The sequence below is a fragment of the Leptonychotes weddellii genome, chromosome 2 (genome assembly GCF_054177405.1).
Source record: "Leptonychotes weddellii isolate Sample4059 chromosome 2, ASM5417740v2, whole genome shotgun sequence".
Classification (NCBI taxonomy): Eukaryota; Metazoa; Chordata; class Mammalia; order Carnivora; family Phocidae; genus Leptonychotes; species Leptonychotes weddellii.
This window is the reverse complement of record NC_138370.1, coordinates 93,388,684-93,401,598: the sequence shown is the minus strand read 5'-3', so window position 1 is coordinate 93,401,598 and position 12,915 is coordinate 93,388,684. Positions and strand designations below refer to the sequence as shown.

Below are 12,915 nucleotides of genomic sequence, written 5' to 3'. Positions count from 1 at the left end.
TGCTGACCTGTGGATTATGCAACCAAATATTCTAGTAGATCAAAGAATGCTATAACAGAACAAGTATGAGATTGCTTTTAGCTCTTTCGAAGGCAAAAATTGTCGTTCACCTTCCCTTCAATCAGTTTATCCACAATGCCTGGTAGAGAGTTAAGTGCAGATTAAGGGTACATTTGTTGAATGAAGACACAGAGAAATACACTGAGAAAAACATCAACTTCAGGGCTTTGCATTGTGTTTCCTGGCATTCCTGACTAAGTGAATGTTGGCTCTTTCTCCCAAACCTCTTGTAACTCTTAACAGCTCCTACCACATTAGGTCTATACTACAGATTTTTTGAAGCTGTCCAATCCCCTTTCTGAACTATAAAATCTTCAAAAAAAGTGGACGGTGTCTTAGCTTTTAGTCTTTTAGTCTTGATATTGCCAATATAACAATCAGCTCAAGGGGTGTAGTTTCCGAAACATACTTTTTTAATACTGATAGAATTTCAAATTTGTAAAAATGAAAAATATACATGTCTTCCTAGTAATAACTACAAAGCATGCAAATTGACCAAGCTTTCTGGATGGTATGAAAATGATAAAATGGGGCACAGGGAGGGAGCACATCAGATTCTCTGAGTATTCAATTTTGAAATTATCAAAATGGGATATTTATTTTAAAATGTTCAGAAACACTACCTTTTTTCCTAAAGCATTAGGCATAGTGTCTTGCATTTAGTAGGTACCCATTACTTATTTGATGAACAGAATTTCTTATATGGGGACAAAAACAAAAACACTTTAAAACAGAAAAAAAAGAAGTATTTCATGTACCAAGATGTGTTTTTGCTAGGGGGAAAAAAAAAAGTTCTTTTTAAAGATGTATTAATAGAATTTTTCTCTAATAGCTTAAAATCATAATAAATATTCTAATATTTAAAAACGACACCAGGAGTCCTTACTAATTCTACCAGAAGTCTCAAATTAATGAGAACAGCATCTTGGCCTCACAGAACAGGAAAGGACTTGAGAGATGTCTGACAAATTTTTCATCTGGTCCCACGGCCCCATTCCGTACGAGAAAAATGAGGATTAGAGAAAATATAATGTTAAGTGGTTAGCCTTGGGTAGCTCTGAGACTGAAACTTAAGTCTTTTCATCCTGGATCAGCACTTTTGCCAATAAACCTTAATCTAATCTATTTATTTTAGTTCCCTACTGAGATTACAAAATTTAACCCAAGTGTTATTCTCTTATACATTTACTTAGAAAGGGCTGTGATATTTCTATACTCCATTATACATTCACCCAACATGCACATAATACAAATCTTCGCTGACATTCAGTTCCTGAAATATATATGTCACATTCAGATGAGTGCCCTTGTCAAGGCCTTCTGTTTCAAAGAAATGGACTGAATCTGCCTTATCTGCCTAAGGGCAATGGCTCTGACTGTAGGCCTCTCCCTTAGGGACTACAATTCTAGCTCCATTATTTCCCTGCCTGGCTTTCCCTTAGATTTCAGATAAATCCACACCTCTTATCTCCCAGAACTGCTGAGGTGTGCCTGAAAACCCTGCTAGGCACAAACCCGGAGGAAGGATGATTCATTATTTGCTGTGAAGAGGTCTTTGCTTTCGTGCAGGTCTTTCCCACTGATTCCTGAGTCTATTTGCAAAAGCGATTACTAATGCTGTATAGTGGGAAATGGTGGATAGATACCTGAATGAAAAATGTAAATTTAAAATAGCAAGAAGAAACTTTTTTTTTTTTAATGAACTCATTGCCTCTTCTGTTTTGCTTTTTAGAAAGGGAAAAGTATTCCATTAGAAGAAAACTCAGTGCACCTATAAAAATAGAACTTCCCATTAGATTGTGAATAGCTGACATTCCACAGGAAGTATGCACAAGTACCACACTGCCAAAACCATCATCAAAAGGACAAACACAGGAACATTCCTTCTTTAGGAATTCAAGCAGTTATTTTATCTTGGAACTGATTGGCTAAGTGACTTCCAATTTTCCCATATGAGTATTTCATTGATGTATAAAATGTTCATTTTTTTAAAGCTACTTACTTTTCCTCTTCATAGAGTAACCACCACAATTAGATAATTTAGAGGAATTATATCTGTTATAATCTCTTTTTAATCATTGAAAATCTATATATATATATTTTTGAAAATCTATATTTTAACCACTGTTTTCCAACTATCTCAAAGCTGGGTGCTTTATTGGATTATATTTAACCTAATTTATTAGTCTCGTTTCCTGGCAAAGAATTTTGATGAAAACTGCTCATAACTTCTCTCTTAAACTTTAAATATTAAAGAACAATTGCAAAGAGTCTGAGCTTTTCAGTCTAGCAAAAGAGGTTCAACTGTCTGATGCAGTGTATTTAATGTTACTATGGTTCAAATGTAAACTTACACTTCGGTTTCAGAGACATTAATAACACAAATATCATTGTGACAGATATGATCCACTGTAACTGAAAATCTTATTTTGTATTCACATGAACTGCTTTTTTATATGTTCTGTACCAATTATTTAAAATATGATGTATAAAAAAATAAACTTTATTCTAAACTCTGTGATTCTTATCATTCCCTCCATTTAATAATATAGAAAACTATAAAATTTTAAATGTGAATGTAAATTGGTAACTATGGAAAAGTGGTATGGCATGGCATGAGAAGAAGGGTATTGCCCTTTTACATCTGACCTAACATTGATATGCTTCTTGGAGCTGAAGTAGATCAGAATATACCACCCTGCAATATACCACTTTGGCAAAAAGACTATTTTGAGCTAAAGGCAGTTGAGAATGAACAAATACAGGAAGAGTTCTCTACCCTCCCCTTATCTGCCCAAAAGCAGGGCATAAATTTCCCTTTGAGGAAGGTATCTGTTCCATGTACCAGGGAGAGAAGAGCAATTTTTATCATCTAAGACAAGAATTTGACACCTTCACTGCTTCTTTTAGTTTCACTTCTTTTCTACAAACTCCCATGCACATAAATATTAATAAAAATTGTGTGCCTTTTATTCTGTTAATCCGCCTTTAGTCTAATTCACATGCCTTCATGCACTGAACATAAGAGGGTATAGGAAAAGTATATCCTCTCTGATCAAATCCAATTCTGAAAAATGGTACTCAGGTAAATGAGCATTAGCAAAAGTTTTTTTCTTTCCAGCATTCATCATAGCATGAAGGACATATCCCAGTTTATAATACCATACCCTTGATTTATATAGCAAAGGATATCTAACAAATTAAATCTATTAAGAAATAACAACAGTCTGAAAAAATAGGGTAGATACATTTCTCTCATTAAATGCATTAAAAAAAAAATCCCTGTTCTCCCAAGCCCTGCCCAGCAGTGAGGAGGAACACCCCTGGGGTGCCATAGGAGGCTAAATAGGAAACCTAGACTTCCACTCCCACCTGAAAGTAGTAAGATGGCATCTAATAACCCCTGCCAATGTGGTATCAGAGGAGGCCTGCTACAAAGATTTAAATTAAATCCGCAGTCTCGTAAAATAATACCCAAAATGTCTAGGATATAATACAAAATCACTCATTATATCAAGAACTAAGAACATTTCAATATGAATGAGAAAAAACAATGAACAGATGCCAACACCAACACCACCAAGATGACAACGCAGTTGGAATTATCCGACAAGGATTTTTGATCAGCCTAATAAAATGCTTCAGTGAGCAATTAAAAACACACAAACAGAAAAAATAGGAACTCTCAGCAAGACAGAGAATTTATAGAAAAACCAACAGTCTATAGTAGAACTGAAAAAATACAATAACTGAAATGGATGCATTCAACAGCAGAATAAAAAAAAAAAGGATCAGTCAACTTGAAGAAAACAGTATAAATTTCCTAATCTGAACAAGAGAAAAAAAAAAAGATAAAAATGAACAGAGCCCCAGGAATTTATGCAGCTATAACAAAGGATCTAGCATTCATGTTATCAAGTTCAGAAGGAGAAGAGAAAGAAGGCAAGGCTAATAAAGTATTCAAAGAAACAATGTCTAAAAATTTCCCAAGTTTGGGAGAAGACATAAACCTGTATATTCAAGAGGTTAAATGAACACAAAATAAGATAAATTCTAAGAAAGCCAAGCCAAGACACATCATGATCAAACTTCTAAAAACTACAAAGAAAAAATCTTTAAAGCACCTGGAGAGAAAGAACACGTTATTTTTAGGAGCAAAACAGAATGACAAAAGATTTTTCATCAGAAATAAGATAATCCAGAAGGAATTGATGTAACATTAAAAGAATATAACTGTTTACCTAGAATTCTTTATCTAGCAAAAAGGAGTGAAGGGGAAATCAAGACATTCTCAGAAAAAGTAAGAATTTGTTGTTAGCATATCTACTCTGAAAGAATGGCTAAGGAAGTTATTAAAGAAGAAAGGAAATCATAAAAAGGGATCTTAGAACATGAGAAAGGAAGAAAGAACAATGGAGAAAGTAAAAATATGAGCTCTGAGAAAGGACTGAAGAGAAAGGACTAGTGCAATATGGAGTGGTGCCAAACTACAGCCACGTGAACAAGCCATGGATGGGACTGTGACTGTGGAGAGGAGCCTATATGGTGGGGCTGTGCATAATCAGAGCTTCAGTCTCTATTCTCCAACACACATCAATCACCAATATGACAGACACACTTGGCTGCCTACCTAATAGGCAAAACTCCCCTACTTTCTTGTTAACAAAGCCATGATTTGGATCTTACCTGACCATGCATTTGGTGATTCAAGGGAGGCCAGTTACCTCCCAAGACCTACATATTAAATTTATAATTGGTCAATGCCAATTGTAATTCCATTCCCTTCATCAATACTTGATTCAGGCACGGGTATGAGAAGCAATTCTAAACAGCAATTCATTAAAAAATAAATAAATAAAAAATAAAAATAAACAGGGATTCATTAACAGATTATCTTCTGAGGGACCGCTGAGAAAGGATAAAAACATTGCAATGGCATTAATACTGTCCCTTTTTCTGACTGTGAAAGTCACTGATATCTGAAAATGAGGCACCAACCTGAGAACAAACTCACATACTACAGAGAACAACCAAAAAGATACAAAAAAACTTGATTTCTTAATTACAAAACTGAAGGGCTGAATTAACCAAGTCTAACACTAACCTATCTTTAGAGTCATATTACAAAAAATATCTTTTTTATTTCCAAGCATTACATGAAAATGCTGGACAGTAGTCCATTATATGAATTTACCATAAATATGCAACTACTTCTCTATTATTGGATCCTTAAGTTGCCTTTCTTTTTTTTCTTTTTTTTCCATTATAAAAGCTGATGCAATGAACATTGTTTGGCATAAAGTTTTATCTAAATTTAGGGTATGCTTTCCACGGACTTCATTTTTAGAAGTGAAATTACTATGTCAAATGGTATATGACCTAATCCTGGCCAGTGAGAGGAAATGAGATGTTTACTGGGTAAATTTTTCCTTCTTATAAAGAACAAGAGACAATGTCTTTCACTGGACATTAGCATGTCTGTTTATAATACCTTGAACGATACCAATCTGAGAACAAAGCCAATGAAGTAAAATATGGGAGTCTGATACTGTTATTGAACCACTGAGTTAACCAACTTCAAGGACCCTTCTTTTAGTCTTTTTCCATTATTTGAATTATAGTTTATTTTTAATTTTTTTATTTGAATATAATTGACATACAATGTTGCATTAGTTTCAGGTACACAACATAGCGATTCAACATCTTCATACATTATGCTATGCTCACAAGTGTACCTACCATCTGTCACCATACAATGTTATTATAATATCACTGAAAATATTCCCCTATGTCTTTTATTCCTGTGATTTATTCATTCCATAACTGGAAGCCTGTGTTTCCCACTCTCCTTCATCCAGTTTGCCCATCCTTTCCACCCCCCTGCCCTCTGGCAATCATCAATTTGTTCCCTGATTCTGCTTTTTTGTTGTTGTTGTTTTTGTTTATTCACTATTGTTTTTTACATTCCACATATGAGTAAAATCACATGGTATTTGTCTTTCTCAAGACCTCATCCTTTCTTTGTGGCTGTGTAATGTTCCATTGTATATATTTGTGTGTGTGTGTGTGCGTATATATACACACCACATCTTCTTTATCCATTCATCTACTGATGGACACTTAAATTGCTTCTATATCTTGGCTACTGTAAATAATGCTGCAATAAACAGGGGTGCTTATTTCTTTTCAAATTAGGGTTGTCACATTCTTTGGGTAAATACCCAGAGTGGAATTATTAGATCATATGGTATTTTTATTTTTAATTTTTGGAGGAACCTCCATACTGGTTTCCACAGTGGCTGCACCAATTTACATTCCCACAAGCAGTACACAGGGTTCCTTTTTCTTCACATCCTCATCAACATTTAAATTTCTTGTGTATTTGGTTTTAGCCATTCTGACAGGTGAGGTGATAACTCATAGTAGTTTTGATTTGCATTTCCCTGAGGACGAATGATATTGAGCATCTTTACATGTGACTCTTGACTATCTGTATGTCTTCTTTGGAAAAATGTCTATTCAGGTCCTCTACTCATTTTTTAATTGGATTGGGTTTTTTGGTGTTGAGTTGTAGAAGTTCTTTATATATTTTGGACATTAACCCATTATCGGATATACCGTTTGCAAATATCTTCTCCCATTCATTAAGCATCCTTTTTACTTTTGTTAATGGTTTCCTTTGCTGTGCAAAAGCTTTATATTTTGATGTAGTCTAATAGTTTATTTTTGCCTTTGTTTCCCTTGCCTGAGGAGACATAAATGTTGCTATGACTGTTATCAAAATTATTGAGCTTTAATCCATTTTGAGTTTATTTTTATGTCTGTGTTAGAAAGTGGTTCAGTTTCATTCTTTTGCATGTAGCTGTCCAATTTTCCCAGCACCACTTATTGAAGAGACCAGCTTTTTTTCCATTGTATATTCTTGCCTCTTTTGTCATAGATTAATTGACTACATAAATATGGGTTTATTTCTGGGTTCTCTACTCTGTTTCATTGATATATGTGACTGTTTGTGCCAGTACCATACTGTTTCGATTACTACAGCTTTGTAGTAGATCTTAGAATTTGGGATTGTGATACCTCCACCTTTGTTCTTCCTTCTCAAGACTCTTTTGGCTATTTGGTTTTTTTGTGGTTCCATACAAATTTTAGTATTATTTGTTCTAGTTCTGTGAAAAATGCTGCTGGTATTTTGACAGGGATTGCACTGAATGTATAGATAGCTTTGGGTAGTGGTGACATTTAAACAATATTAATTCTTCCAATCCATGAGCATGGAATATCTTTCTATTTGTTTGTGTTGTTTTCAATTTCTTTCATCAATATTTTACAGTTTTCAGAGTACAGGTCTTTCACCTTCCTGATTAAGTTTATTCCTAGGCATTTTATTCTTTTTGGTGCATTTGTAAATGGAACTGTTAATTTCTCTTTTCTGCTGCTTTGTTTTTAGTGTATAGAAATGCTACCATTTTTTGCATATTAATTTTGTATTCTGCAACTTGACTATTTATTACTTCTAATAGTTTTTTGGTGGAGTCTTTAGGGTTTTCTATGTATGTTATCATGTCATCTGCAAATAGTGTTAAGTTTTACTTCTTCCTTACCAATATGGATGCCTCTTATTTCTTTTTCTTGTTTGATTACTGTGGCTAGGACTTCCAGACTGTGTTGAATAAAACTGGTGAGGTGAACATTCTTATCTTGTTTCTGACCTTAGAGAAAAATTCCCTCATTTTTTCACTGAGTATGATGTTAGCTATGGTTCTTTTTATATAAGACAAAAAATTCAATGGAAAATTAGCTCACATCAGCCATTTGTATGCCCAAAGATAAAACTGAGAACTGCTTATGATATCACAGTGAACAATCCAAACAGACTCCTGTTTGAGTTATGAAGATTAATGTAAGTTTTAAATAAACACTCCTGAACAGTCACATTTTTTTCAAAAGAATTAGAGTTGAATGTTATTTGAAAACATCTAAAAAAATTATAGGATCATTAATTTAGACTGCAAATTAGAAAAAATCATGTTTAATTCAAAATGGTCTTCAAATAGCAAAAATAAATGAACACAAAGCATGTTGTACTTACAAATCAAACACCAAATAATGGAAGCCCTCTTCTGATATGCTGTCATGAAGTCGCACTAAAAAAAAGTGGTGGGAGAAAAGTTTATGTTATATATATGCCAATGATGAACATTAAACCAGACTTCTAATGGGCATCTGTCTCCTAACTAAAAGTGTTGGCAACATTCTTTGTTCTAGGCTCTGATAAGCAGTATCCTTTACAACAAGGCTTGGGTTCAGACAAACGCAAGGTTTGGATTTTGGTTCTGATAATTATTAACTGTGTAGGCTTAATCATTTCTTTTTTTTTTTAAAGAGAGCGAGGGAGGAAAGAGGGCAAGCAGGGAAGGGAGAGGGGGAGAGAGAGAATCTTTACTAAGCAGGCTCCACACAGCCCAATGTGGGGTTCAATCCCACAACCCTGAGATCATGACCTGAAGTGAACTCAAGAGCCAGATGCCCAACTGACTGAGCCACCCAGGTGCCCCTGTGTGAGCTTAATCAAATTAATCAATTTATTATGATAATAGTACCTATACTTTACAAAATGGTTGAGAAGGTTAAATGAGACAACAAAAGTAAAATAATACACATGTTGCTGGGATAAATAAATATTAATGACTGTTATATATACATCTATTCAAAGTTAGCAGGTTCTAGGAATTCTCCCACTTAGAGTCTCTTCCTTGCCATTCTCTTTGCTATCTCCCTAGTCCAGTTCTTCACCAACTCATGCCTTGATCAATACAATAAGGAGCAAGAAGGATCATTTGAAGAGTCCAGCAAATGGTCTTGCTTCTGCTCTCCCTGCCCCCCCCCCCTTTTTTTGGTGGAGAGAGTTTCTACATAGCACTTCCTGGCCAACCTGTCAACAGAGTTTTTATTATGCTACTTCTAAACTCAAGTCACCAAAATCTATTTACCAAGTCAGCCAAAATTATACAGGTAGAACTTCTAATAAAATAATATACTAGTTCCTCAAATTAATACTACTTTAATTTTTCCAATGAGCTAGACTTTCACTGATAGGTAGCCAAAACAAATATTTTGCTCTTCTGAATGGACAACATTCATTATCTACTATAATTCGAGAGTAAACTACACATGTATAACTTACATACTGCTTTTTCTGTGATCTATTTTTGCATAAGTTCCCTGCCTTCCCCAATGCATCCCCACAGATGGTAAACTCTTCCTATTTATCCAAATCACTTGGGGTGGCTTGGCCTTCACTGGGAGCAACAGAGGGCAGAAAAAGCAACAAACATGTAGGACACAACTGCTTTTGAAAAGTTACCACAAAAGGATAATGATTTCTACTACCACCGGTCCTTAGTATGCTCCCCATGAAATGATGACCACCACATAGAAAATGTGGATTCCAAAGAACATTTAGATTGTCACACAAACTACAATGATCTACAGAGGGAGTCTGCAGTATCCATGAAATTCTCAACGTCATAGACTTAATATAATGCCCATTCTTTTTTATTTATTTATTTATTTATTTATTTATTTATTTGAGAGAGAGAGAGAGAATGAGAGAGAGCACATGAGAGGGGGGAGGGTCAGAGGGAGAAGCAGACTCCCTGCTGAGCAGGGAGCCCGATGCGGGACTCGATCCAGGGACTCCAGGATCATGACCTGAGCTGAAGGCAGTCGCTTAACCAACTGAGCCACCCAGGCGCCCTATAATGCCCATTCTTTACAATCTAGTTCCATCCTCTTCAGACACCATTCTTGGGCCACTATTAAAATCTTTTCTAAATCTCTCTTTAGACCTTTCCAAGGTAGAGAACTAAAGACTTTTGTTCCATTATATGGAATTTCTTTCTCATCATTACTACCATCCAGTTATCGTATTTCACAGGTTTTTGAATCCTTCACAGAGACCTGACAAATGATAGATGGTCTTTCATAAAATTGCTTTGAGCACTTACTATACTATGTGCTAAGCATTCTCCCAAGTTTTTTTCACCAAAGCTCAGTATACCTATATATGTCTAAAATAAAACTACTAATATCAAACAATTCTCGCATAACTTTAATTGTGTGAAGGGTATTCTTCAGTTTACCAATATCAAAGATGCCCACTACCTTTGTCTAAACTTATGCTGCCGAAGAAAATCAAAAGTTAGACTCAATGATGTATTCTGTTCATAGTCATTCAGCATAGTAAGGAAAGTCAGGTCATGACAGATAATTCAGTGGCTTTCTTGAATGACACAGTCTCAAAGATACCTACCTCACTGAGCAGCTGTAATACAACCTATGTTTAAATAAGCTCAATGAATGGTAGGTCTACTTAAGTCAGACAGTTATTTGATGAAAATAAGATGGATTTGCATCCCATCAAAGTTAAAATGAGAAGTAAAATCACAATGTGAGCAGGAGGAAATGATTCTTTCTTCCACTGTCTCAAAATAAAAACTTCAAGTGGAGATGCAGATCTTAGGTTTTCAGATAAAAGGGTTGTGGAGCTAAACAAAAGTGGAAATTTCAGTTACAAGTGGAGAAATATTACTTTCTGGTTCTATTTGGAATAAAATCTTCTTAGTATGAATATATATATATTTCTTATTAATACTTGCACATCATTATCATTTGGAAGTAAATTATTTTTTGAAAAAGTTAAGTGTTGCTCAGATCAAGCCAAATATATATTGTTTTTGGTGAAAACTAGTTTCACAAAAGTATTTGGCCAGCAAGCACATAATAATTGCTTAAGGACAAATCATTTGGCCCAAGGTCATTACTTTTGCATCACACAATTCCAAAAACCTCCACAATTTTTTTTAAAGATATTATTTATTTATTTGACAGAGAGACACAGCGAGAGAAGGAACACAAGCAGCGGGAAGTGGGAGAGGGAGAAGCAGGCTTCCCGCTGAGCAGGGAGCTCGATGTGGGGCTCGATGCATGGCTTGATCCCAGGACCCCGGGGTCACAACCCAAGCCAAAGGCACACACTTAACAACTGAGCCACCCAGGCGCCCCAACCTCCACTATTTCTAACCAGCCATTTGACCAGGTGAAATTAATTATGAATGAGTGAGGTTATTGATACAGCAGAAAAAACTAGCATCATCTTTACTTGGGATAAATACATACACATTTACTTCCTTCCTTTATTCCTTCCTTTCTTATGACCTCCCTACTTCTGTCCATTCTTAAAGAACCAGGAAAGAGAACTGATGAAATCATCACAATTTTTCATTTATTAACAAAACTATATAATTTCATCTTTGCATGGATGTTCCACTGTTTACAATTACTCTAAGGATGGGTTGGTTTCCTTTTGAAACTTTGAACTCTTTATCATTCTCAGAGTTGATGATACATTTATACAGCCTGAAGACACTGTCTTACACACCACAGATATCTTTTTATCTTCAAGCCATTTCAGTCAGTCAAAATTATCCATCTTCCATCCTTTCCCTTTTTAACAGTTTGCCATGGGTTGAAACTGTGTTTACTTTCACAAAAACTTACATTAGTTTTTCTCTATTATAAATAACTGTCAATTCATTTCCATGCTGAAGGAAACACAGGATATTCTGTTCACCACAGATGTTAGCCCAAGACTGCAGACATGGCCAGCCTTGAGAGGACTGTGGCTGCTCCATGTTGAAACATATTGCATTATGTTTCTGCTATGACTGCTCTTTGTTATTGCCATAAGCTGTACATATGGGTGCACACAATTAACTTAATCACAGTCATCACTAAGATGCTTTCAGAAAGAAACGTTAAAGAAGATAATGAGAAAAGCATTTGAGAACATCTCGGTAGTCACTCTTTTCTGAAGTTTGCTCAAAGGTAAAATCAAGTTTATGAATGAATGAGTTTTCATAAATGGTAACCGTGTAACAGTTCTTATCCAGAATAAAATTAAAAATTCTAGGGCATTAAGCATAAGACTTATAAGGGAAGAAAAGGTGTTCCTGAGGCTAAAATGTTTCCAAAATTCAGTTGATCCATGACCTAATCCTTTTCCTTTCTCTCCCTCATGTTATCCATTTGGTCATTTGCATTCAAATTATCATGGGATCACTGCTTTCTCCTCCTGTCCTACATTCCTGTATGATTTCACTGCAGTTTCTAGTTAAGTACTAGTTGCACAAAGGGGCCAAATAGGACTAAACAGGACCTTGTAGTTATCTGAGAAAACTGATTTTATTTAAATGTGAAAGAAGCGTCCTATTTATTTTAAAACATATAATAACTACAGTGTTTACTGTGTCAACACAATGCAAATAATTTTTGCAAGAGTTATTTAGTTAATATATAAGACCTTTTCCCATCACTTTTTACAAATGAATATGCACAGGCTTGGAGAGGTGAAAGAAACTTCCAAGGCTTAACAGCTAGTAATTGGCCAGGCTACGACCATAATCCAGAGCTGGAGGATTCCAAAGCTGGTTCTTACTCAGAATACTATATGGACTCTCTAAAGTACAGCTGTCAACAAACTACTCCCCTCCCCTCTCCCCAAGACATTGTAGAGTATGAATTGGTTTGTCAGGATAAAATAATATTTAAAAAAGAATTAAAGAGGAAGAAATAGTTATAGTGACTAGAAAAAGAAAAGCAGTGCTAAGAAAAAAAAATTACACAAAAAGAGAAAAGTATTTTCAGTTTAGGAATTTTAAAATGTGATGCTGTAGTTTGGGGGATATAGAGACAGCTAGATGATATCTAAGATACAGAGCCAACACCAGCCACATTTGTCTTTCTATGTAGTCCCTAAATCCCTAGAAAATTGTTAATTCTCTTCAAATTAGG

General features: G+C 35.1%; 1 protein-coding gene across 1 annotated transcript in view; it reads right to left on the bottom strand.

Annotated features, from left to right (window-relative positions):
• The window catches only part of CAMK2D (calcium/calmodulin dependent protein kinase II delta), a 283,031-nt gene that overhangs the window by 115,108 nt on the left and 155,008 nt on the right, over positions 1-12,915 (bottom strand). The window contains exon 4 of the mRNA XM_081813123.1: positions 8,153-8,207. Within this exon, the coding sequence (XP_081669249.1) occupies positions 8,153-8,207 (55 nt within the window). The remainder of the gene's footprint in view (positions 1-8,152; positions 8,208-12,915) is intronic.